Source organism: Halyomorpha halys, unplaced genomic scaffold (genome assembly GCF_000696795.3).
Source record: "Halyomorpha halys isolate HHAL.00 unplaced genomic scaffold, Hhal_1.1 Scaffold110.1, whole genome shotgun sequence".
Lineage (NCBI taxonomy): Eukaryota > Metazoa > Arthropoda > Insecta > Hemiptera > Pentatomidae > Halyomorpha > Halyomorpha halys.
In genome coordinates, this window is record NW_027112640.1 from 386,634 (window position 1) to 412,536 (window position 25,903).

General features: G+C 30.7%; 2 protein-coding genes across 7 annotated transcripts in view; one reads left to right on the forward strand and one right to left on the reverse strand.

Moving 5' to 3' along the window:
• Prp40 (pre-mRNA processing factor 40) overlaps positions 1 to 25,903 on the forward strand; it is a 50,682-nt gene that overhangs the window by 17,615 nt on the left and 7,164 nt on the right. For 3 of the 6 annotated variants that reach the window (XM_024358576.2, XM_067050413.1, XM_067050414.1), the window contains 15 exons: positions 11,945 to 12,131; positions 13,839 to 13,902; positions 15,228 to 15,360; positions 15,730 to 15,878; positions 16,114 to 16,196; positions 16,499 to 16,621; positions 16,698 to 16,816; positions 18,355 to 18,578; positions 19,171 to 19,436; positions 20,663 to 20,796; positions 20,888 to 21,002; positions 21,859 to 21,971; positions 22,416 to 22,523; positions 23,787 to 23,981; positions 24,057 to 24,161. In XM_024358576.2, the coding sequence (XP_024214344.1) occupies positions 11,993 to 12,131; positions 13,839 to 13,902; positions 15,228 to 15,360; positions 15,730 to 15,878; positions 16,114 to 16,196; positions 16,499 to 16,621; positions 16,698 to 16,816; positions 18,355 to 18,578; positions 19,171 to 19,436; positions 20,663 to 20,796; positions 20,888 to 21,002; positions 21,859 to 21,971; positions 22,416 to 22,523; positions 23,787 to 23,981; positions 24,057 to 24,161 (2,070 nt within the window). In that variant the 5' untranslated portion in view covers positions 11,945 to 11,992. Of the gene's footprint in view, positions 1 to 9,420; positions 9,639 to 10,056; positions 10,238 to 11,944; positions 12,132 to 13,838; positions 13,903 to 15,227; positions 15,361 to 15,729; positions 15,879 to 16,113; positions 16,197 to 16,498; positions 16,622 to 16,697; positions 16,817 to 18,354; positions 18,579 to 19,170; positions 19,437 to 20,662; positions 20,797 to 20,887; positions 21,003 to 21,858; positions 21,972 to 22,415; positions 22,524 to 23,786; positions 23,982 to 24,056; positions 24,162 to 25,903 lie in introns of those variants that run through there. The other 3 variants (XM_014415985.3, XM_014415987.2, XM_014415986.3) reach the window with 2 other exon arrangements.
• On the reverse strand, positions 3,563 to 5,390 carry LOC106677841 (uncharacterized). The gene has a single exon (XM_014415988.2). It carries the CDS (start codon positions 5,353 to 5,355, stop codon positions 3,769 to 3,771), a length of 1,587 nt encoding a protein of 528 aa, XP_014271474.1. The 5' UTR covers positions 5,356 to 5,390; the 3' UTR covers positions 3,563 to 3,768.

A 25,903-nucleotide genomic window follows, 5' to 3' on the forward strand; every position in this document is an offset into this window, starting at 1 on the left:
TAGTTTCTCTACATGCTTGTACCATACCATTATGCTTTCCTCAAATTTACTTGATGTATTTATGTACAGTTGTAAATATCAATAAATAAATTTTAAAAAAAAAATATGAAAAAATAATTGAAACATGTTATCTAGAAATCTCAATAAAACTGTTCTACAAATAGAAACTTTTTTAAATTCTGTTAGTTGACTATCTGACCTTGCAATATTTCTCGATTTATATAAAGGTTGAATTAACACATTTAAAACTTTATACACACACATCAACTTAGTTAAAACTAAAACATACATTATTTACTATTATTACTTTTCTAATAATAGTTATTTTCGTGATACTTACTAAAATATATTCATAACTTGTTAAGTTCCTCTTCATAGGAAAGAAATATTGGTGTTCAGGAAACTGTATATCGGAAAATATTGAACGTAGAGAGTTCTATTGGGGCTCAAATATTAGCAAAGTTTCTCTACTTCAAAAAAGGATATACTTTTTATCGTGCGCTCGGTGATTTCCAAGATATTGAGCATTGAATAAAAAATGAGCAAAAATTTTACTTTGTTTTAGAATAAAATAAACCTACGATATTTTGACCTGGAACAGTTTAATAACTACTTTTCAAGGACATTTATTTTTCTAGTTTTATATTCTAAGTAAAAATTTGAGTTAGATTCATCCAAAAAATGCGCGCTAGCAATTGAAAAAATACTGCCTTCACCAAGAAACGTAATTTTGACGGGAGTGTACAATAACAAAAGCGGGAACTTTTTTACTTGTTACTGGATATAAGAAACTCAATAAAAGAGAAAAAAGTGAAATATTTTCATTGTAAATGGGTTTACATGTATACATAAAAATTCCCCCGTATGTCAGAAATGACCAGGAAGGGGGTAATATAATAAAATAAAATAAATAAAAAATGTATATGTATATAAAAGTGCACTGCATTAAACTGATCCTGGACAACGTATTCCGATAACATTAGGTTTGCTTTCAAAATTGAAGATGACAATACACCACCATACATATATTCCTCATACTAAATTTTTCGCAATTTAATCACTTTTATTTAATTTATCTATTAATCATTTTACTAAATTATATATTTAACCGATTTGTAATACATAAAGAGTTAATGGATATAAACCTAAAAATATATGGGGGCCATCTTGAAAAATCTGGTATATTAGTCCAAAGCTCCTCAGGGAAGACATAAAAAGAAGTTACTTCACAATTACTCCTAGGTTAACTGTAATTTTACTGGACTAGCTGGGCCCTGTTTCATAATGAAAACTAATAGTATTAGTTCAAAATACAAGTATAGAAACAACGTTTTAATTACACTAATACTTTTTTTTTCATAATAGGTAGGACTATTAGTGATATTACAGGAGTTAAAAAGTACTAAAGTACAAGTTACTACTGTACAAGTCAGTGTAAATGTATTAAGTTATATAGACAAGACTAATAGTATTAGTTTGTACTTAATTATGAAAAAGGGCCCTGATAGAAATTACTGTTTAGTTATTAGGCCTTAGAAACAATTCCTATCAATTTTAAATGTTGTTCATTAAAATTTTTACTTCTTGAACATTGCCATCCATTACAGACTAAAAGCTATAACTTTGACAATTTGCAAGTTTATACCTCAACTGGAAATAGGTTAAGAATTTATACAGATGAGTGAGTGAGGATGAGAATGAATTTTTTGCTAGTTCCCTATTTGAGTTAAAAGTCTGTACCTTAAAATCTTCACATCACGCTATTAAAATTGTTCGCAGGCTATTCTGCCCAGGTCTAATAATTTTAGTCAAAATTAACTTATTTTGTCACTTCTTCATTTAATTTGAAAGCCTATAATTGCTATTATCTTAAACTATTATCACTCACTTGTAAGATAATTGTAGTTAAAGGTTTTAAAATTAAATAAAGAAGAGACAAGATAGCTTAATTTTGACTAAAATTATTAGACTTGGGCAGAAAAGCCAGCAAAAAATTTTAACAGTTGGACGTGAAGTGTGAATTAATAGGTGAGATTTTCCCTGAGGATGGTAGAGCTGGCTGAAATCTTAGACATTTAAAATATCAATAAAGAGTATTTGAGACTTAAATGGATACAATTTTTTTTATTTCAACAATTAGGATATTAATATTGGACGTTAAATTAATATATTAAAATCGTTTTCAGCTTTATAACACTAACTTTCAACTGTGGAGAAAGGGAATGAAAGATTTAGATTTACTGACCTATAAGTAATCTAAAAAAAAAAAAAGAATTAATTAATAATGATATACAAGATGAAGTTAAATCCTATTTTTTTTTAACTTTCTAGGAAGTATAAAATTTACACTTACAACTGTGAGGATGAGCATCGATAAGATAATATATCTTCAATTAATGCTAATAATATTAAACAGCCATATGGCAAACTGTTCGGTCAACACTTTTGGTCAAAGAGTTTGACATATTTATGGAGGTTCCATTTCTTCATTAATTTTTTCACCTTTCATACTCTGAAAACACTTTCCAAGCTTTTGGAAAAATCATTTCCAAACATTTCTCAAGGATTTGGAATATCCTCATTGGTAAAAAATAATGTTAGTGATTTTAGTGAATGATGTAAGTTAGTGACTAAAATAGTGTTTCATTCATGAATAATTTTATCTTAATAATCCTACAAAAATATGATAATGAAACAGTAAATTAATAGTCAAACCTTGAAAAAAAAAATAATTACTGTAAAAATTAACAATAAAATAGTCATATACCTCTATTTGTTGAGATTTTTAAAAACTCAAGATATAAATAATATTTTGTATATCTAGTATCAAAACCATTTTTAAAATATTAAAAACTTCCTTTCTGTTTTGTACAGATTATATTATTATTATTATGACAACATTATAAATTCAAAAACAAATACCTAATCGACATAATACTAGGGCCATGTTAGCCCTATGACATAATACTATCTAGTTTTGCATTTTTTTCTTGGTAGAATTTCTCTGTCTTTTTTACTTTTTAAGTTCAATAATATCACTAATCCATCATCATGAAACAAAAAAGATTAGTGCATGTAGTTTGATGTGTGTACACTTGTATTTATGGACTAATATGATTATGAACAATTATACCATTAATATTAGTATTTATGCTTTCATTTTGAAACAGAGTCTCGAATGTAAAACAAATTAATGATAAAAAGAAATAATTTTGATTTTTACAATAAATTTAATGAAATATTTTAAATAATAAATATAAAAAACTGATACTTTTGGGTATAAAGCAAATTTTGATTACTTAATGTTTTATAATTACTTCTCAACATCAGCCAGAAATAAATAGTTATTAATAACTTCGGATCAAAAGTTTAATAAAAATCAGCAAATAATAATGATACATTTTAAAAAACAATAATCAATAGTTTCTGGACTAATTAGATTCTCTTGATAAAAGATAAAATGAGTAAAAATATCCAGTCTAATTAAAAGTTTCACATCTATTATCTGATTCGTGTGCCATTCTGACCTGTCAGATAAAAAGGTTATGATCAAAACATGGTATCAAAATAAAAATAAAAAAGACGTCTTTATTCATTAAAAATTCATACAAAAACTACAATATATCACAAATCGCTTAATATTAAAGACTTAGTTAAGTATTAGGCGCAAAATATAAATATTTTCCCAAATAGTAACAATTAAATAGATTATTAAAAACACTAATCAGTCTTATTTTTTGTTATGAATGTAATGAGATACATATCATCCTAATGACCTAGTTCTGGTATCCTACGAACCAACTTGTTAATTTTGCTGAAAGGTAATTGAACGTGGTAATATGCACAATAAGGAATCGGATCCCAGTAGGAGAAGATGGCCTCCCGCCTGTCGAAAACAGTCCGGACGAGTTCGGTCATCTTCTTGACGGAGGGCCGCCGGATAGCGCTGATGATGGCCTCGGAGATCCAGTACCTGCCCTGAGGGGCCACCAGAGGTCCCGAGGCCTGTCGTGAGAAGTGCCTGCATGGCTTCCACACCAGGCGGGCGTGGACGCTCGTGTGGCAAATGTAGGGCATAGAGACTCCAACTCTACAGCCAAGGGGGACCACGCTTCCTGAGTTGGTACACTCTACGAACCTGAAGCTCATGTGCCCTGATACAGGGCGGAGGAACTTCATCTTAGAAAAGAGTTGATTAAGCCACAGTTCTATCTCTTTGTGATCCACTGGCACCAGCCTGCCCTCCGAACCCTCCACTTTACATGTAACATTAGCCAACACTTTAGATTCTCTCACTGTCGTACATGTGATAAAATGGTCTCCAGGATAGTCCTTCACTATCACCCATGGCCTCTGGATAGAGATGTAATGTATGCCTTTGAAATCTCTTTTGGTGCTAGGTAAGAGCACCTTCATCCTGTCCCTGCAGCCTAAAGGACCCGCACTGAACATAATGTGCCTTCCGGTCTTTATAGTTCCGTCATCATACAATCTATGTACTTCTTCCTTGCACATGACAGGAAAGTATTCCGGAGTTGACATACCTTCGATGTGGCACCGCCTCAGAAGTTCCATAACGTCATCCAGCTGAAGGACTTCTTTGAGTCCAGGAGAGAAAACAGAAACTCCCATCAATTCCAAGTGAGGTTTCGCTAGTGCGTCGTAGTATGCTGTGGTCGTAACACATGTCGGGATGTAGTAAGTTACTTTTTCGATAGCCGCAATTTCTTTCAAGGCCTCGATATATTCTTCAGCTCTGTCACCTCGTGGAGGAGGAACACTGTAAAATTTGTCTACTGCAGTGGAAAAGCGTGCGAGGCCGAAAGTACCTTCGACTTCGAAGACTACAACACGAGCACCGGCACTGAAGAAATTCCTCGCTAAATGTAGGGTTTGTATTGAGCTGCCTCCGCTAATCATGACGGTGCGTTTTTTCCTTATCAATTCGGTAGCGGGTGTAAACATGAGAGTTATGATCCACTTGGCGAAGAACAATGGATATGAAACGCACTTCCAGAACACCCAAAGCCAAAGAGAAACCCAAAGAGCAGGTCCCATGAGGAAAAACTGATTCCATGTCAAGTAGATAAAGGTGGCCAAGAGGTTCCTGCTGAAGCAGAGAAAGAAGGCAGGGTACCATCCGATGAATGAGGGCAGAAGGCCGAGATCGGGTTCCGGAGGCGGGCTGGGCGTGAGGTATCGGCGATCGAGCAACGTGAAGGTAGAGGAAGACTTCCTGGAAAGGTACCTCGGAGGCGGAGGCGGTGAGCAGCTCAAGGGTGTTGTTGGGGATGGTGGCGTTGACGCACCGCTCCCGCACACTTTACCCACGCTTTCGTCCGTACAGACCGGCATCACGACAACTGATTGAGTAGCTTCTCGCTGGCTCGGCTATATCTTATCGTTCCCACTCCCGCACTTCACCCCTCCCTGTCCCTCAGCAAGATCCAGGGGATTCGTTTCAGCATCATCCGCTACCATCTCCACTTCTATCCAATATAATAATTGATTTTTAAAAAAACACTGATCGAATATGAAAATATAGTCTCCACAATCTGAATCCCAGAAATCATTCTAGAGTTTCTTAAAATTGTCATATTCAAACATGTATACCGAACAGAAAAATTGGTAACACGTGTACAACTAATAAAAACGGTTTCCAGACTAGGTACCGCGTGCATATACTAGGGGTGCCGCATGCGAATGTCAGGGCGCTGTGGTAATAATATTTAATTTTTACAACAATTTTGCAAATTAGAAGTAGTAAACAAATAAAAACCATCATCTACTTATCTATGGTACGTTAACCACCCACGGCCATTTAGATTTAAGAATAAATACCTATTTCAGAAATTGCTCTATGTATTATAAATACAGAACCCAAGTCTCTTCATGGGCTGCAGTGATGCTTTTTGTTTATTTATTTTTTTATGTAGGTATTTATTATTAATGGTTATCAAACATTATATAATAAATGAAGTTCCATTGATATTTTTATTTTGATAAAGCAATTTAAAAAATTTTCAAGCATTGAATTTGTTGTTTTTTTTTCCATACGTTCGACCGCTTCAAGGATTATTGTGCTGAAATTTTAATTTAGGTCGGCAGAAGTGCCGCAAATTTTTTTTATCTTTCCAAGGATGCACAGCAAACAAGTTTGGGAACTCGTGAAGAGAATCTTTTTAAACAGGTACAGAAAATGATTTGGTTAATTTTTCAAATAAAATAGCAAATCATAACTTGACAAAGATTTACTGTACCCTTCGGTTTTATAACAGCTTTGATCACAGACAGAAAAAAAGAGATTGTTTGAGGAAAAAAAGACTTACTAAGCCCAATACTTTTAACCTAATTATAAGGATTAAATACAATTATTTTAAAAAACATTTCGCTTAGGTTTTTTTCTAACAAAAGACACTTTAGGCTTAATCGTGACACCTCTAGATCCGCCAATGGGAGGTCCTGTGTTAAGATCAAAAGTCTGTTTGAAATTTACGGTGGCGGTGATAGTAAATACTGTGGCACCCACTATCATCGTGTAAACTATAACATTTACTGTAGTACTAAAAAGATTTGCTTGATACGAGAAGGAGATGGTTGGGGGTGCGGTCAAAATAAAACACAAATAAGTTTATGTAACTTATTTAATCGTGCCAACTTTTCGGCTAGAATTTCTAGCCTACATCAGGGCTAAGAACAGAACAAGATAATAACCGATGAATACAGAAAATAAAAAAAAACATATAAACAGAATGACATAAAGTAAATAATTTTACAGAATGGAATTAATAAAATAAAGTGATGAGAGAAGTGGAAAATAAAATGTATACAGTTAGTAAAAAAGTCTACATACACCACAATATAAATTCATTTATGAAATAGTGTACATTATTATGTATTAATTAAAGTTATACTTTATTTTTTTCTATTAAATAAAGGTCTGTAGAAGATTAAATCATGCTTATAATATCATTTTGGAATTGAATACATGTAAAACGTTTTATAATAAATGTCTGCCATTGTTTGTTACAACTAATAAGTCTACATACACTTTGATTTAATCCTTTGAATGTAAACAAACATTTAATTTGTTTACATTCTTAGAGGTTTTATTTCCTAAACGAATCAGTTAGAATTAAAGTCAAGAAAAAAACAACTGCTCAAAATAGAAATTTCCCGAGAGATTAGGCAGTTAATTGTTGATCGTGAACCGTAGGGAAATCATTACGCTAAATTGCGAAAAATGCTTATAAAAGTGTTTTGGCGGTTCAGACTGTTATTGGAAATTATAATACAACAGGTTGCATTGCAAGTAGGCCTAGATCAGAGCGGCCAAAAAGCTTACACGATATCATGACCGCGCTATTTTAAGAAGTGTTTGAATTGGATGAAAATCCTAAAATAAGTGCTCCTACATTAGCTACTAATTTATTGTGGGTTTACAACATTGGAGTAACACTTCAAACGGTACGTAATTCACTAAAACAAATGATCTCAAAATCGCTAAGGACTCGCAAGAAGCCGCATATTAGCAAAGTTAACCGAGCGGTTGGGATTTGCGAAAAATTACCTTGATAAGCTTATCAGTTTTGGGGACAAAGTAGTTTTCATGGATGAGTCTAAATTTAATATTTTGGTGCTGATGGCAACGTTAAAGTGCAAAAGAGAAAAAAACAAACCATGGAATCGAAAAACTTATGCCCAACAGTTAAGCACGGAGGAGGAGGGATCATGGTTTGGCGCTCTATGGCTTTAGCTGGAGTAGGCAACTTGAAGGATTAAATTTTATTTTTCAACAACATAACGATCCTAAACATCGTGCCAAAAGGGTCGAAAAATGGTTGCTGTACAATGCTCCAGGTCAGTTAAGAACACCACCACAATCGCCTGACCTTAACCCCATAGAGCACCTCTGGGAGGATCATAAAATGAGGCTGAGGCATTACAAAATAAGATATAAACGGCAACAAGGAGAGGTCCTTAAGGAGGAGTCAAAACGGATCCTACTTTCACAAAAAAAAAGTTAGCACAATGTATAATCGTTTGAGAGAGGTAATAAAAAATGAAGGAGGTCCCAAAGACCATTAGACAATTATTTGCGTTGATAATTATTTTGTTGTATATTATATATATATATATATACCGCGTGTGCAGACTTTTTTTGTGAAAACGTATTGTTACTTTTTCTCTATCATTTTCTGTTGTTTGTATAATTTTTTAACAACCTTAAAATGTACCAAATTAATCAAAAGGTCCTGTTTTTAAAAAGGAAAATTAAATAAATTGTTTCATCTGTTTTTCTCTTTCGCTTTTAACCAACTTTTTTGATTAATGTAATAATAATAATAAATATATGCAGACTTTTTTTTACTCACTGTACATAGGTAATTGAATAAGTAGGTAAAATTATTTATTTTTTATTTTCTGTATTCATTGGTACATTCATCTTGTTCTGTTTTTAGCCGTGATGAAGACTAGAAATTCTAGCCGAAACGTTGGCACGATTAAATAAGTTACATCAAGTTATTTGTGTTTTGTTTTGACCGCATCTCCAACCATCTTCTCCTCGTATAAGTCATCCACGGCCAACTATCTCTCATAATTATGATTTACAATTAATCTCTTATAATTATGATTTGCTTGATAGTTGGCATCTGCGCAGGCGCGACAAACACTGCGTTATTGCACCTGTAGAACCTCCGCTTAGCTGTAAAAACTTTTAAAAAATAATTCCCCTTCTCGGACGGCTCTCTTGAGCTCACTCAACTCGGATATCGGTTATAACATTTCAATCACCACCGTGATATTATACAAGAATTGAACTACTTCTGATTTAAAATTAGAACAGTTTAAAGAACTTCTAACATTTTTATTCGAATCAGTACGGAATGTATGAACATGATAAAATGAATTAGAGGACCAATCAACACTTAGAAGTACAAAACTATCATTTTAGTCCATACAATTAACAATTGGCACAATTCAGTCTTATTAATATTAAATACTTTGAGGGAGAACTTGCCTTTGTTAGAAATAACACCAGTCGTATGGATAATTCATTAGTTTCAGCTGGATATTGTAAAAATTGATGTTATGAAAACATAATTAGTTATATTAACAATATCTAATAATTCGAAAACGGCAATCTTATATGACAAAAAAAAGAAACTAAAAACTTTAATTTGAAACTTACATTTTTACTTGGGCAGGATCCATCCTTCTATGTCACTTTCGCGCGAATTACTGCAATGGCCAACGAAAAATTAACAAATAAAATTTCAAAACTAAAGATTAGAAAAATAATACCAATGTCTGCAAAAGTTATATTTATAACTGCAAGAGAATAAACTGTTTTAATTTTAGTCACAAATATTAAATTATAATATGATTACACAATAAACCTTGATCGCCAGCAGTTTATATTTTTTGGAGGGAGTTTAAAATGTTCATTTGAGAGGTACAATGATAAAAGCTTCTGAAATGAAGTTTCGGCGGTAAACTTTAGTTTGATAATAGCCATTAACGTTAATCTACATGGGTGATAACAGCTGTAAAGCCAATTAACGGTATAACAGCCTATTTAGATTAAATTAGCAATTCAACTGAAGTAAATGAATGCGTTTAGACCTTTCTTTTGGGTAAGACATCTTAATATTATATTATAATTGAAAATTGAAAATCGATACTATATTAAAGCAATATTAAGATTAATAGGCTGCTTGATTGATTCAGATAATTTATTATACTTAGTACTTTGCGTGTTTTATTAATCTTAGAGTATTGCCAAAAAACATTTAAATGAATACATTTCACTTAATTAAATTATTGGGTCGTTTTGAGTTAGTTGAAAGTATTAAATAGTTATGGATTTTTTATTGATAAATATTGAATGATTTTTTTCCCCTATAGTTTCATGATATTCTTTTAGTCATTTGATATTTCCAGTTTATATTAACTTTCACCTAAAATATATTTATTAGCAAACATACAAATTTACATTATTATCACATAAATAACAGAACTAAATATTACTTTGGCCTTGTAAATAGACAAGCGTTGTTTTCCTTAGCCGGCAGGAGGTTATAGTTGTAGTATTTTAAATATTAAAGTTTTAATTTAAATATTTGAAAATACTAAGCCAATGTAAAATTAATTCCGATGAATATTACGTTTTAACAGTTATTTCAAAAGGTGTTTAACTTTTTCACGTGCTTCTTAACTTGAACTTTTATTAATGGTAAGCACATTTATCTGATTATGTGGTGCAGTGTTATTCTCAGTATAGGTTACACATGTAATTTTATAACTTCAATTTATTTGTTGTTAATGGTAGAATGATTTTATATGTTGACTAATAAACAGTCAATAGTTATATTAAATAAAAAGTAAAAAAAAATTGTTGCTGGTGTATCACATTTTAGTATATATTGACTATTAATCATTTTAAATTATGTTTTATTCTGAAAAGAAAACTAGCTATACATGTGATAGCTGGATTTAATATAAATAACCATTGCTTTATTGACTATGAATTGGTTTATTCTTGATGGTTGCAGTTATGCTTTAGTGAATATGTTTGGCATTATTACTGATTACCATAACGATGCTCTAAAATTATAAAATTAGAATTGTATATTCTACTGTGGAATCCATAGTACTATTGTTCTAGTATATTATTATATTTTATGTATTTGGTGCTTAATATCTATTAATTTTTAAACCTATCATAAACTTTTCGATTTTAAACTTAACTTGCTCAGAGCAACTAAAACCATTCTATTTGTATATTATCAAATAAATAAATGATTTAATTTCAAAACGAGACGTGTTCTTTTTTTCCTATGCCTCCATGACTAGGCTCTCTCAAGGCTTAAATTCCGTTATATCGCTTAAGCTAATACTCATCACAATATAGTTCCCGTCCATGTTACTCATGTTGCATAGAGAGAACATCTGCGAGTCTGCTATGTCTATTACATAGAAGTGTTTTGGGAGATCATGTTCTGTTATTAGGCAGAAGCTAAGCACTTCCTCACTCCTAATAAGATTGCCAGGGATTCATTCATTCTTATTCACAACCTTCTTGTACTTAGATTTTGTGTTTAACCTTTATTTTGTCCTTATTAAAGTATATAATGGATCTTTGCTCTTCTGTAAGCTAGTGGTCTAACAGGCTGATTCTATGCTCAACCAAGCTTTGCTAATTAAAAACAGTAAATCTTGAAGGCTTTTGAAATATTTATTATTTTCGGCTTGTCTCAGTAGTGACAAATTAATTCTTATTACATTATGAGTTAGGAAGAGACTTCCCAATGACATTTTTAGTCACTGGATGAAAATAAAGATCAATAATATTTATTTATTCTACTTTGTTTTCAGTAATAAATGTGGGAAATAATCCTTTCTAAAATAATGGTTAATTTCTTCATTACAATGGTCAACTATCTCAGCAATATTAAAACTGATGGTTTCACTAGAAAATTAATATGTTGATGGTAATACATGTATGTTATCATTTCCAAGAAATCGTAATTTCTTACCACTAACCTTTGGAAAAGTTTTTTCCTAGTTTATTTGTTTTTGGTAAATCCTGCTTTATAGCATTCTCTGTCTGTAATTTCTATTATTTCTCTACTTCTGCGAAAAAATCTCTCCATTGGCAGATGTCTTTCCTATGTTCCCTATGAACTTCTATTTAATTTTCATCATGAATTTCCAACTTAAATAAACATTGTTTTGTAGTATATATATGTATATATAATAATAATTGAACGTTGGTATGAATAGGAAGATTTTTACAATCAATTAGCTTCAATAAAGAAGGAAAGAAAACGTTATGGTGTTCAAATACCTATTTTTTCTTTTTGTTTATTATTAATGCATTTTATTGTGATTGTATTTAATACTTAAAATTAATATCATACTGGTGATTTTTTTTGTTTAGAACCCTAATGAACGTGGCCCACCACCATTCCCACCAGGTGGCTTCCCTATGCCACCAATGGCTGGGTTCCCTGGAGGTCCTCCACCAGGTTTCATACCACCCCCTATAATGCCTCCTGGTCCACCGATGGCACCGCCCTTTGGTATGCCTCCACCAGGTTTCGCATTCCCACCAGGACCAAATCCAGGTAAATATATCATTAAAACATAGTCAACAACTCCTTACAGTTTTAAATGTATTTATTTGTTCATTTTTAATTAGAGTTAATTTCATTCTGACAACCATTATAATTAGAGTGATAAAAAAAAATTATGACAGTGAAAACCTAGATTATTTTCATACCAAGCATGTCATTCAGTCATGTCTAATCTGTTCTATGTGGCACTAAAATTCAGTCAGCTTGACAGATAGATTCGAATAGATGACGGGCTTGATTTGAGCATACTATTAAAAAACTAAATAGTACTGTATATTTTAGTTTATCTTGATTGGTTTGTTACTGTTACTTTAATTAAGAGTAAAAGCACCTAATAAGTCAATTTGCTTTTCTTTATTTTGTCAATTTATATAATTCTTTTCCCTGTGTATAATATCCATTGAATATATTTGTTCCTACAGATAATGGTTACATATATAGGGTGTTTTTTTAAGCCCGATAGAACTTGAAATTGTAAAAAATAACACAAAAAATTAAATTGTAATCAAAATTTTTTTTTTATTCGAAAGATCAATACGTGACATTAACATTTGAAAATGATTTCGGGCATATGGGCACCGCGGCTGTTCTTGACGAAGCGCATTCTGGACGTCCAATTTTGGGCCACTTTTTCGAGCACTGCTGGCCGTATGTCACGAATAACACGAACAATGCTGGCCGTATGTCACGAATAACACGAACAATGCTGGCCTCCAAGGCGTCAATTGTTGCTGGTTTATCAGCATAAACCAGTGACTTCACGTAGCCCCACAGGAAATAATCGAGAGGTGTCAAATCGCACGACCATATGCGGCAATTTTGCTTATTAACAAACCCGTTAAGCCAAAAATGCGCCTCATCGCTGAACACAATTTTACAGAATGCGCTTCGTCAAGAACAGCCGCGGTGCCCATATGCCCGAAATCATTTTCAAATGTTAATGTCACGTATTGATCTTTCGAATAAAGAAAAAATTTTGATTACAATTTAATTTTTTGTGTTATTTTTTACAATTTCAAGTTCTATCGGGCTTAAAAAAACACCCTTTATAATAGGTACTCAGAAAAAGTTGAAAGCCCTTTGTACTGGAATTTGATTTAATCTATTTATATAAACACTTTGATAAATTCTATAGGAGAATAAATGCTGATATTTGTTAAAATGGAAGTTAAACAAAACCTGTTGCTAAAACAGTATTTCTTAAGCAACCTAATTTTCCTGGATGACATCCTTTGCCCCAAGTGGGGAGTGAGGGTGCTCTGCAAGTAATTTAATTTCTGGCTTAGTGGTCATTTGACTTCTACTGTTGGGAACCACTCCTCTACACTCATCAATAATAATCAAAAACTTAAATTAAATTTTAGGAAATTTAATGTATTTTAATTTTTCATAGAACCCATTTTTCAACAAATCTAAGATATAACATCCAATAAAACTTTTTTCCACATGTTCCCTCTCTCCATCGCAAACTTATTGTACATTTTAGTATAGAATGTCCTGCAGATAGTAAACAATACAAAATAGATCTTTGTTATTTTTTGAACATCAGGACTGTGTATAAGTAGACTGGTCTAAGTAATAACAATAAGTAAATTAGCATGCATTTATAATAGTCACCTTCTGTCCACCTCCTAAAAATAAAAAATAAAATAAGAAAAAAATTAAGTGCATTTAACTAATTTGATTCATTACTTTTAGTTGTTCCAGAAATTCCTAAAGATTCTGGTAAGCCACCTCCTGTTGAAAATGATAAGTCTAGTAGGTGAGTATAATGTTTAAAAAATAATATTTTGCTGTAATTAATTATGTATAATCATTTGGTTATATCTAGAGGTGTATATGACAAAATTACTTGCCCGATTCATATCCCAAATGATTATTCTATTCATAGACAAGGTTTTTTTAACACGTTCATTATGTTTACTTATTTAGTGATTGAATTTGTTTCCTCCAGTCACAATGATTCTACGATGATTTCACTTTGGATGCCCCGTGTTTTTATTAGGCTTATTATTTCTATTTATACTTTTTTCATGTACTTATTTATTTATTTTCACAACAAAAGTTGTATTAAACTACCTATGTAATAACAAAGGAGTCAATAGGTATTTCAGTAATTAAAAAACAAAACATCCGTATATTCATGAATTATATTAGTTGCATTAACTATCTAGAAACATGATGGAACTAAAACATTTGGTGAGTAGAATTCTAAGGCTACAGGTCGAGAGAAGAGGCCCAGCTGAGCGAAGTTGAAAAAGAAGATGATCCTCTAGAAGAGTATAGCAGGCCGAGGCTAAGTCAAGAAGCCAAGATTAAAGCCGGATTGAAGTTATAAAACTACAACCATCACCCTTAGGTACGTCCAAGCTAGTAATAGCCCACCGTGGCTAAAAAGATTAAGGTGGCGAAGATGGCTAGAATGCTGGCAACTATGAGTGCATAGTGAGGAGATGATAAAAAGTCATCTGTTTGTTTGCAGCATAATAAAAACAACAGAGAGCGGGTTTGTTTTGTTTTTTGGTGTCATAAAAATCATATGTTCATGTAATCGATTTATGTTTGATCGAGTGGCCGTAACAGATAGTGTTAATGTAATTTTTAATTGCAAATAAGTAAAATAGAATATATTTCTAATGGTCCCATCATCATTTAAATCTTCAGTAAGTGTTCTCAATTCCACAAGGCTCAATGTTGTTATAATTAGCATACCATAGCAAGATGTCTTTTATCACAGACTGCTATAATGCTTTATATACCTACAGCATTCTTTTATTAAAATAGTTAATGCATTTGTCAATCACCTGGTTCCCGTAAGGTATCAAAATTAATATATAATATAATAAATACATATAAGAAATTCATGCTGTTTCTAGAAACCTCACCCATAGGTAAAGAAGTGTGCGTGTGTGCAATTGAATAATTAATGTTTCCTTTGGAGTAAAAAAGATGTTTTGTATTTTATCTCTCCTTCACTACAGGGTGAAATATTATTTATATGTTTTATTTTACTTCTAAAATTTTATATAAACCATAATAAAACTGTTTTAAATATAATATCTGTGCTTATATCAATTTTTATTTCAGTGCAGATGAAAGTAAAGAAAAGAAAGTGGAATGGACTGAACATAAATCACCTGACGGAAGGACTTATTACTACAACACTGTAACAAAAAAAAGTTATTGGGACAAACCTGATGAGCTGAAATCGCCAGCTGAGGTATGGTTTACAACTTACTATTACTTTATATACACTTTTTTTTTCATTTCCAATAGGGTATTTCATCTGTTAATAAATAATATTCATTGCCTCTCATCTATTGCCTTTGAAATATAATCTATGTTAGACCATGCTCATGTGTTCTTCTCAGTAAATTGAGGGAATGAGAAAACACTTAAATTTTGATTATTTTCTGCATTATGTTAGACAAATCACCTTGTTGGACTTCATTAATAATGAAGTAAGACCAAATATCAACTAATTTCATACTTCCACCATCTTACCTGGGAGTTTGTTCATTTCATGTATTAACGTTGTACTTTGTTCTTGTTTTGTTTATTTTTTTAATCCTCCAATTTTCATTTATAGAGAAAATTATCACAGTGTCCATGGAAGGAATATAAATCTGACTCAGGAAAGGTTTACTACCATAATGTTGTTACAAAAGAATCTCGGTGGACAATTCCCAAAGAACTTGAAGAACTTAAAGCTAAAATTGCTGAAGAAGATGAGACTGAGTAAGTAACTTATTAAATCCGGATGTGTGGATTACATATTTTACTAAATTATTTGACATTTATTTTTTTAGAATCAGATAAGGATTAGATTACCATCAAACCTGTATTCAGATAAAAACTGTAAATATTAAAAGACATATTTTAATCAAAAGTATTCCACATTATTTATTAAATATTCCCAAAGAATCATCAGATAGATATGCATAAGAAGACATTTTTTTTTTTTTAATTTCAGCAAAGAGAAGCCTGAAGAAGCAAGAAGTACGACACCTGCTCTTCCAGCAGAACAAAATTCAGCAACCATACCTATGCCTACAAGTAAGACAACTCATTTGTACATATAATTATTAGAAAGAAAAAAATTATATTACGGGGGCTGCTTTCTAAATATCTATTCCTAACTAATCCAATTTCTACAGTCACGCATTTCTTAAAAGTTTTATTGGTTATTTTTCCGTTATATTTCAGTTATTCCCTGGTATATTGATTTGTCCATCCAATAATCATGTACATATTTTAATAATTCATGTTTTGCTGTTGTGTTTTTAAGCAAAACAATTTATTCACCATTTTTATATGATCAGTCATATAGAGAACTTATATGAAAACAAATTTTTCAGGCGCAGCTGAAACAACGAAATCGACTACTCCTCCCCCTGTCACTAATACTAAATCAGCTTTAGATCAAGCTATGGCTGCAACTCTTGCTGCGATTAGCGTAGCAACTCCTCCTCCTCGAGCAGGTTCATTTATTTACAAACTAATTGAAACATGATATAATTATAAATACTAATGTGCATGTTCAATACAAATTTTTAGATGAAGATAGCAATTCAAATCTGTCTGTTCCGAGTAGGACTGCAACTCCTGACCCAAAAATATCTTATAAAGATAAAAAAGAAATGGCTGAAGCATTCAGAAATCTTCTCAAGGACAAGGTAGGACCTATTAGTTCTCATTTCTATTGGAAAATCCAACTTTTATTAAACTGATTGAAATTAATTTTTTTGTTATTTTTACTTTTTAATGCTATTTAGTGTGAGTTTTGATGGTTCTGACAATGTTATTCTTGTAGTTTATACATTTGTTGTGAAATAAATTAATGTTTTTTAAATTAATTTCTAAAAATTCCTAATTTTGCTTGGAATGTTTCACACATATTTTTCACATAGAAATTTTTTCAATTTTTTTTTTCTGAAACTGATTTTGAGATGTGGAATGATAGTGATATTTTTCACTCGCTGGCAAAGTAACTAGTATTTTCTCTGATTCTTTCCAGTATTATGCTCTCCCTTCCTTTTACGATGAGCCCTCTCAACAGTTTCCAATGTAAGTTATTATAATTTATGATTTGGGTATATGTTAAGCTACTATTCTATTAAAATAGATCTTAATAAATACTTATGAAAACTCTGGAAACATTGTTTGATTTAATTAGTATTTCTTTCTTCTATTAAAATTCGATGTCACTTCATGTTGCTAACTAGTTTTAATATGCTTAAGACAATTGGATGCGATTAGATCGTTGGTCTTAGAACCATTAATTGGTGTATCATGATTAGGAGTGAAGATGGTTTAACCAAGATTATGTTAAGTAATTAAGGATGATTATTGAAAATTTTGATTCAATGTATCCTTAGAACTTTCAAAAAAGGCAATCTTGAATGATAACATGCATTATAATTAGTCGTGATCCGCTTTCAACTACTGAATCAGATTATTTCCCAATTAAAGGGCACCCACTTTTCAGAGGTTTGGAGTTCCCCAGGAGGGTCTCCTGACCAGAAGGTTGATCCAGGCTAATATAGCAGAATAAATAACTATCTGCTACAGCCGGACTCGAACTTGATAATTCTTGGGAGATTAGAAGCACAGCGCCTTGCTTACTGAGCTATGCCCTCCTTACATATTAGAAGTAGTTTTAACTAATAGTTGAATTTTACCTATTGAAGAACCACATATCTATGAGTTCCACTTGCGCACAGCTCAACATTATAATTCATGAGCTGACAGTTATTGTTACTAATTAAAAATATGGTAAAAAGCTAATTTAGTTAGTTTGATTACAGTATTAGGAATAGAATGGATTTATTTAAGTTTACCTTAATTTTTTTTTAGGATTTAAAGGTCCTGTTTATTTTGTTAATTTTTGTTTGATAATTTGGTGTCTTTGTTTATTTTGAATAAATTGATGTTTTGTCTATGGGAATAGAATTTTTATTAGATTTAGGATTTTGTTTGAATGATGGAATGGCCTAAGGGACCAGAAACTTACTCTGGAGGAGATATTGGATGGTAGCAGCTCTGAGCTAGGACTATGAGATGAGATGCCTGTCTCAAGCTGAACCTGGAGATCTGCACCGATAAATGCAATCGATTAAAAATAAATATATTTTTTTCTTAATGGACTGATATTTTGTTATTTGATAATTTTAGTCTAAATAAAATAAATAGTTTATGTTACTCCTGTTTCTAGGATATTCCGAGCAATGCGTCCTGGGAACAAGCTGTCAAACTAATCGTAAATGACCCTCGGTATCCTCAACTAAAACATTTTAGCGATAAGAAACAAGTCTTTAATGCTTACAAAACACAAAGAAGAAAAGAGGAAGCAGAAGAGCAGAGGTTACGAGCAAAGAAGGCTAAAGAAGACCTAGAACATTTTCTTATGACCACTGATAAAATGCACTCTACTATGAGGTGATTATTTAACCAAAACATTCAGTGTTAATTCTAAAGGAATAGTTTGCAGTTAATTATTCTAATTGCTTCCTGTTTATTGAACTATGTTAAAATTCATAATAAGTTTAATAGGTTGTCATTTTTATTATTTTAATGATAGAGGTATTTTAACCTCTATAGTTACATATAAATCTTGAACTGACGCACATTTTTTTTTTTTTTTTTACAAAGTTTAAAAAGGTTTGATACAAAAACCTTCTTAAAAATTATTCAATGGGGAAAACACTTCGAACAAAATTTAATTCCAAACAAAAAAATTGCTTTACATTTTATTTGTAACTTCCAACCAAAAATCTATGAGAAACAGATGTTACTCAATTTTGGGAGGAGGTGGGATTTAAGTAACCTTATGATCTTTAATTATTTTGTTGAGAATCAGATTTACCTCTGTCTCTCCACAGATGCTGATGATTAACAAAATATTACTTTTACTTTTTTTTTATTAATTTATTATTCACATTTTTCTTTAGAAAGTTAGTAGTGCCACTTAATAATAATCATATTTCATTATAATTTTTAGTCAATTAGATATATGTTGACTTTTTCTCAGGTATTATCGATGTCAGGAAACCTTTGGCCATCTTGATATCTGGAAAAATGTTCATGATTCAGACCGTCGTGAAATATATGAGGATTGTGTATTTAATCTTGCCAAAAGGGAAAAGGAAGAAGGAAAAGCCAGGAAAAAAAGGAATATGAAACAGTTAGCGACAATCCTCGATTCAATGACTCAAATTGACCATCGGACTACTTGGCAAGAAGCACAACAAATGCTTCTTGATAATCCAAATTTCGTTAATGATGCTGATTTGCTAGGTATTTATTTTTATTTATGGATATTTAGAATTATAGTTCTGGGTCATTCTCATTTTACTCATCAATTAGGGGAATGCAACTTTGAAAAATTTGAGATGATCAATATATGTGGAATTTTTTTTTTAATGTGTTCAAGAGGAAACTCTCAATGATTTAGCAGAATCACAAATGTGTTCCTATCTAAAATTAAAAATTTAGATTGTTACAGCCTTAAGCCTTTTAATGTTGCAGTGCTGATTTCTCAATCACATTAACTAGGAATTAAAAAAGACTATACTGTCCATAAAAAATTGACATTGGTACACTATACTAGTAATCATATAAAAGAAATGAACTTTATCAGGGCTAAAACATAACGAAATAACAAACATAATAGAATGATTACTAATAATAACAGCCTAACAATAAATTATGAGAAGATAGCACATAAGAAGGTTACCGATAATATTGGAATAGTTAAAATTTGTTCAAGAAAATAAGTAAATGAAAGAAAGGAAAATTAAATTAATCATGAAATGATTAATAATAAAGCAGTGTTCTTTGTAAATGATGAAAAAAAAATTGAAATTAACATAAGAAATGTGTGAAAAATTGGAATTGAAAAAAATGTTCATTATTTACATAGAACACTGATATGTAATAATTTGTTCTTCATTTTTCCCCCCATTTTCTTACATTTTCAATGTTTGTTATCTTCTTGCATAAATTCTTACTATTCTGATATTATATATTGCCCTCTTATATTATTATTTGTTCTCTTTTTATACTATTTTTATTTAATTATAGTTGTTATCTGGTTTTGTTTTTAACCTTGGTGAAGGCATAAAATTTAGGTCAAAATGTTGCCACAAATTAAATTAGTTAATCATTATTACTGATCCAGTGACCACAATCCTACCCATTTTCTCCTCATATTGAACCTACGGTCAACAATAGACCTATCATTATGAATAATCTTCCTTAATATCAATACTGTGACTGAGACCTCAGGCCCATCACAAAAAGATTGGTCATTGAGATGACATTATTTGTTAAATAAATTCATAAATCATGATCTCAAGTCTGTGGTTGCCTTTAGTTCCTTTCTGTACTTTACTCTCTTATGAGCTAATGCAATACATAGATGTGTGTCTCAAATTATTGTTAGAATATTGTTCAACATCAAGTTTGAATGTCCCGAGTTCTTTAATTTTCTAAGGATTTTTTTTTTTTTATTATTATGTCAGGTATGGATAAAGAAGATGCTCTTATAGTTTTTGAAGATCATATAAGAGAACTTGAAAAGGAAGAAGAGGAGGAGAAGGAAAAAGAAAAAAAACGTCGGAAAAGGCAACAACGTAAAAACCGAGATGCTTTTGGTGTAATTATTTTATTTCATATTAAAAATAAATATGTCACTTTTAGAACTTTAATTAGCATAAAAGAACTCATGAAATATTTCTGTCCTTTAGATGTTGTTAAATGAATTACACGAAGAAGGAAAACTTACATCTATGTCATTGTGGGTAGAATTATATCCAATTATTAGTGCTGATTTGCGATTTTCAGCAATGCTTGGACAATCAGGTAATGCTAACAAAAAAAAAATTATTTTTAATCAAAAGTGTATACTTATTTACCCATTTTAAAAAAGATGCTCATTTGAGTTATTACTCATTGTTGGGTCCATTAGTTATAGTTCCATGTTAGTTAAACATCCAATCCTTGCCATGGCCTCCACATGTTCTTTTACAGGTTTAAAATTTAGTTATTTAGTATGAGATGCAACGACCATTCAGCATGTTACATAGTAAATAATTTAATTACCTGCAAAACTTGTGACTCAAAATTCATTTTAAATAAGTACAGTAAACCATCAATTGTGTGAACTAATATCATCGGGTGTGATTTGGATAATCAAAATTCCCTTAAAAAAGGAAAATACCAAACAATTACCTCGTCTGTATAACAAAGAAAAAATATTTTATTCTTTAGTACACATGTATGTAGTTTAAAAAAATTAATGTCAATAAAAACATCTATGTACTACAGCAAGATTTATCAAGGTTGTGTCACAGAGAAAGTTGTAAAATTAGTTTGCTTCAATGTTAACTTCATCTTTATCCTTGGATGATCCCTCATCCCATTTTGAAAAAATCTTTATTGCATTTTTTCGCCCCTAAATATTTGATAATGAGTAAGTGATTTTTACTTATTATTAATATAAACTTTATTCTCCCATCATGAAAGTAAACTATGAAGTGACTTAAAAGCTCTTGATTGAATCTAAATATTATTCGACCCTGAATATTGGTCGACCCGCATTTTACCAGACACTTTAAAAAAAAAAAAAAAAAAGCCTAGACTTTTATTCGAACAAATATGTAATCAATTTAAAAATTGTATAAATGCCCTCTTTTCATTTTTTTTTTGTTTATTTTAGGTTCAACACCTTTGGATTTATTTAAATTTTATGTTGAAGATTTGAAATCAAGATTTCATGATGAAAGAAAAATTATAAAAGAAATTTTGAAGGAAAAAGGTTTTGAGGTTGAGGTAAGTTTGGAATTTTTCTTCTGATGTATCTGGATTTTAAGATTAGAATTTTAACGGTTTCGAATTGATGTTGAATGTTTAAAAAAATAAATATGTGATATATGTGTTTAAATGATGAAGGATAGTAAAATAAAAAAGTTTAATTTAATTTATGTATTGAACATTGTAAAAAATATATCTTACAACTATGACTCTATCCTTATATATATATGTGTGTACTTTTTAGTTGATATAAACAAAGGAAATAACCTCAAGGTTTTTAGATGGGAGGGATTTGTTGTGCTGTTTAAATGAACCTGTGCTGCTAATGTGTTTTGCATACAGTGATTTGGTTTTTCTTGTTTTCATCAATCTCTAGATCATTATAGACATTTCTTATTTTAGGAATAAATTTATGAATTAAATCGTTTTATAATTTAGTTCTTCCATATTGTTAATTTTTAGGTATCAACAACTTTTGAAGAATTTGCTACTGTGGTATGTGAAGATAGGAGGTCTGCAACGCTTGATGCAGGAAATGTCAAACTTACTTACAATGCTCTCTTAGAAAAGGTAAAGATGTTTCTGAATTATTGATTCCAATATTAAGTTTATTTCTTATAATAATCTCTCTGTTGAGTTTTTTTTTTATTTATATTTTTAAGCTGTAGTTTTCTAATGTCTAAAATATCTTTAGTCTCAAGCTTCATCTTTATGATACTTATCTTCTTAAATATCAATATCTAGCTTTATGATACTTATCTTCATAAATATCAATATCTTTGCCTGCTCCATGGTAGAATATATACTTGTGCTATCCCACCAAGACTTGACGAATTTTTATATTTCTCTATTACTCATAAGAAAAAAAAATTATCTTTTATCTTTGGCTGCTTTAGTAGTGTAGATTCAGCTTCAGGATTTTCTTGTTAACAGTTAAGGATAGATATAAGGACTGATACCTTTTTTATTTTTATATAATAACAGATGGGCCTTACATGGTTAATATAAGAGTTAATTTTTTTTTTAAGAATTGATTATGGAGAGGTATAGTCCCGTACAAAAGACACCATTAACTATATACAATGTTATAAAAAAAAATATTATGATCAAATTAATAGATATAAATAATAAGTCTTAATAAGAGAGAAAAGTAAAATTAATAAAAAGCAATAAAAAAAAAAAAAAAACGACATTTGTAGACCTAGCAAAACAAACAATTGCCCTGTGATGAAAAAAACAAAAAAAGTTAATTTGAAAAAAGGACACAGAGAGAAAAAATAAATAAATAAAATAGAATTTATAACAGGATGTCCTGCAGCAGCCTGGGCTTCTGTCTTCGGGTTGAGGTTGGATTTCCGAAGTTGTAAGTCACTGCTCCTTTAACTGTCGGTATCTGAGAGTGGAACTTAATGAACCTTTTTTTTTTATGTAATCCTCTATTAACTCCATTAGTAATTCCTGATGCTATTGGCAATTTCTTACCCTTAAATTAGCTACTGGATAGTTGGTTACTGGCCTGTAATTGCCAAAACAACAATATCGAGGTTCATTCTGTCATTCGTTCCCTAAAAATTTCCTATAAATTAGCATCTATTGATAAATAATATAATTCTTAATCATTATTTAGAGGAGTCAGTCCTTGACTTAATATCAGCCATAAGTATACAGCTTTTAAATTTTATTTTGGTTATAGTAAATAGTTTTTATGATAAATCTTAATAAGCACCTGCTGGGAAAAGAATATTGTTTCCCTTTCTTTGAATTATTAAATTAATTGTATTACAGCATGTTAATTAATTTATTGATAGACTAATGTGTGTTATTTATTAATAGGCTGAATCCAGAGAAAAAGAACGCGTTAAAGAAGACCAAAGGAGGCAGAGGAAAGTTGAGTCAGCATTTAGGAGTCTTTTAAAAGATTATGATGTAGATTACACTACAGACTGGTCTGAAATTAGGGACAAAATACAAAGTGAAGAAGCATTTAGAACACTTTCAATAGAAGCTGATAGGCTGAGAGTGTTTAAGGTATAGATTAATTTTGTATTTTTATTCATTAACTGTTTTGGTTTTTTCATAGCTTGTAATAATTATTTGATATAGGAATATCAACAAGAAATTGAAGAAGCCTGTAGTCACCACCATACTAGATCAAAGAAAGCGAAAAAAAATAAAAAGAATAAGAAGCGTTCCCGTTCCAGATCACCTGTAAGTTACTTTTAGTATTCTATGAAGTTGAATAGATATAAAATTTAATTTAATTTCTTCCACTTTTAATATTACCTAGAATTATTTTGGTTGAATAATACAATGAGTAAAGAGTTAAAAACGAGTATTTCTAACCTTCAGAGAAAATTTGACACAGGTGTAAGTCATTATTGTTGAGAACTTACATTTAAAGTTTTTTAAATAATATTTTGGAAAAATGGGTTACATATTGTTTAGCAAACAACAATATTATCCACATTTTTCATTAATAGGTATTAATTAATTATATTCTGCCATTTAATAATGTTTTATTTATTATTTTATTTTATTTTTTCAATACTACCTGCACCAAGGAAGAGAACTATCAGGAGAGATTTAACAAAAACTTTTACTATCTAGCACAAAGGGGAATAGTCATAATCTGTCTTGTTTTCTCTAAATAGAGTTTACTTTTGGGAATTATGATTTTAATTTGGCAAACTATAAGAAAGCTCAGAGCACTAAAGCTTACTCATTAGTTGGTTTTAAATGAAAACAAATGAAAAGTGATTTATATTGAAAGAAGATAGTTGACCATTTGAAGTAGATTGTAGGAGGATAGTCTGGGTGGCAGTCAACAATGGTATCAAAATAGTTCTCTTTTATTATTTTGATACCTTTATTGACCGTCACCTAGACTATCCTCCTACAAACGAAAAGTGATTTAATTTTAATACATGAAAATCCCAAAGATTGAGGAGCAGAGGAGAGAAAAGAAAAAAATTGAGACCAGCAAAAGGTACTTCTCCAACTCAATTAACATAACATACCTATTTTCTATCCTCTAACTCAATTAGGAATAACTATATAGGTGCTCAAATCATTAAAAGTGGAATAATATTTAGATATGATTAAATTTTGACTGAAATCCATCCTTACTTTTATAATATTTTCTGGCTTAGAAAACAAACCTGCATTCTGAATTTCAGATTTGATCCAAACTGCCAAATGTTGCTGAGAAAAATTAATATATAAACTGATTAATATATAAAAACTATCTTCTAGAGCTTATAAAATACACTTCTTCTTCCTTCCTCTTCTAGTGACGTTTGGTACAGTCTATTATTTTCAGAGAAAGTGCGAAGAAAATAGTCAATCCTGTAACATGTAGTGTGTTTACATTGAAATGTCAATAACATTGTTATTAAAATTGCTATTTCTAACAAAAGTTTAATTTATTTATTTTTTGATTGAAGTGATTGATTTCAAACAAAAAGTATGTGAAATTTTTTGAAAAATCATCTTAGAACACTAAAAACCAAACTCACCTTATATCATCAAGCTAAATACAAGGTCCACGGTGTTGAGTTTCTATTAATGGCTGAAATAATCTATCAAAGATATCCTTGATCACTGAGATCTTTCTAAAAGGAATCCACGACAAGTGAATCTGTATAATGACAAGATATTGAAACTTTTTAGTTGTTTCAAAGCCTTATTTTTTATAATTTAAATCTCAAGTGCCTACTGCCAACGCATCTATTCTACTTGAGTAAATGCAAATATTTAGTGAGTTTACCTATTGTTAGGTGAATTTGCTTCTGATGTCTTTCAGGATTTCTATAACATATACCGTCCAAGTTCTTTTAATGTAGTGATCAATATTTTTGATAGGTAAATACTTCTTAAAGAAGGAATGAATCTAAAGCTGTGCCACATGGATTAAATACTACTGTTCTGTTGCTAGTTATATTAATTTATCT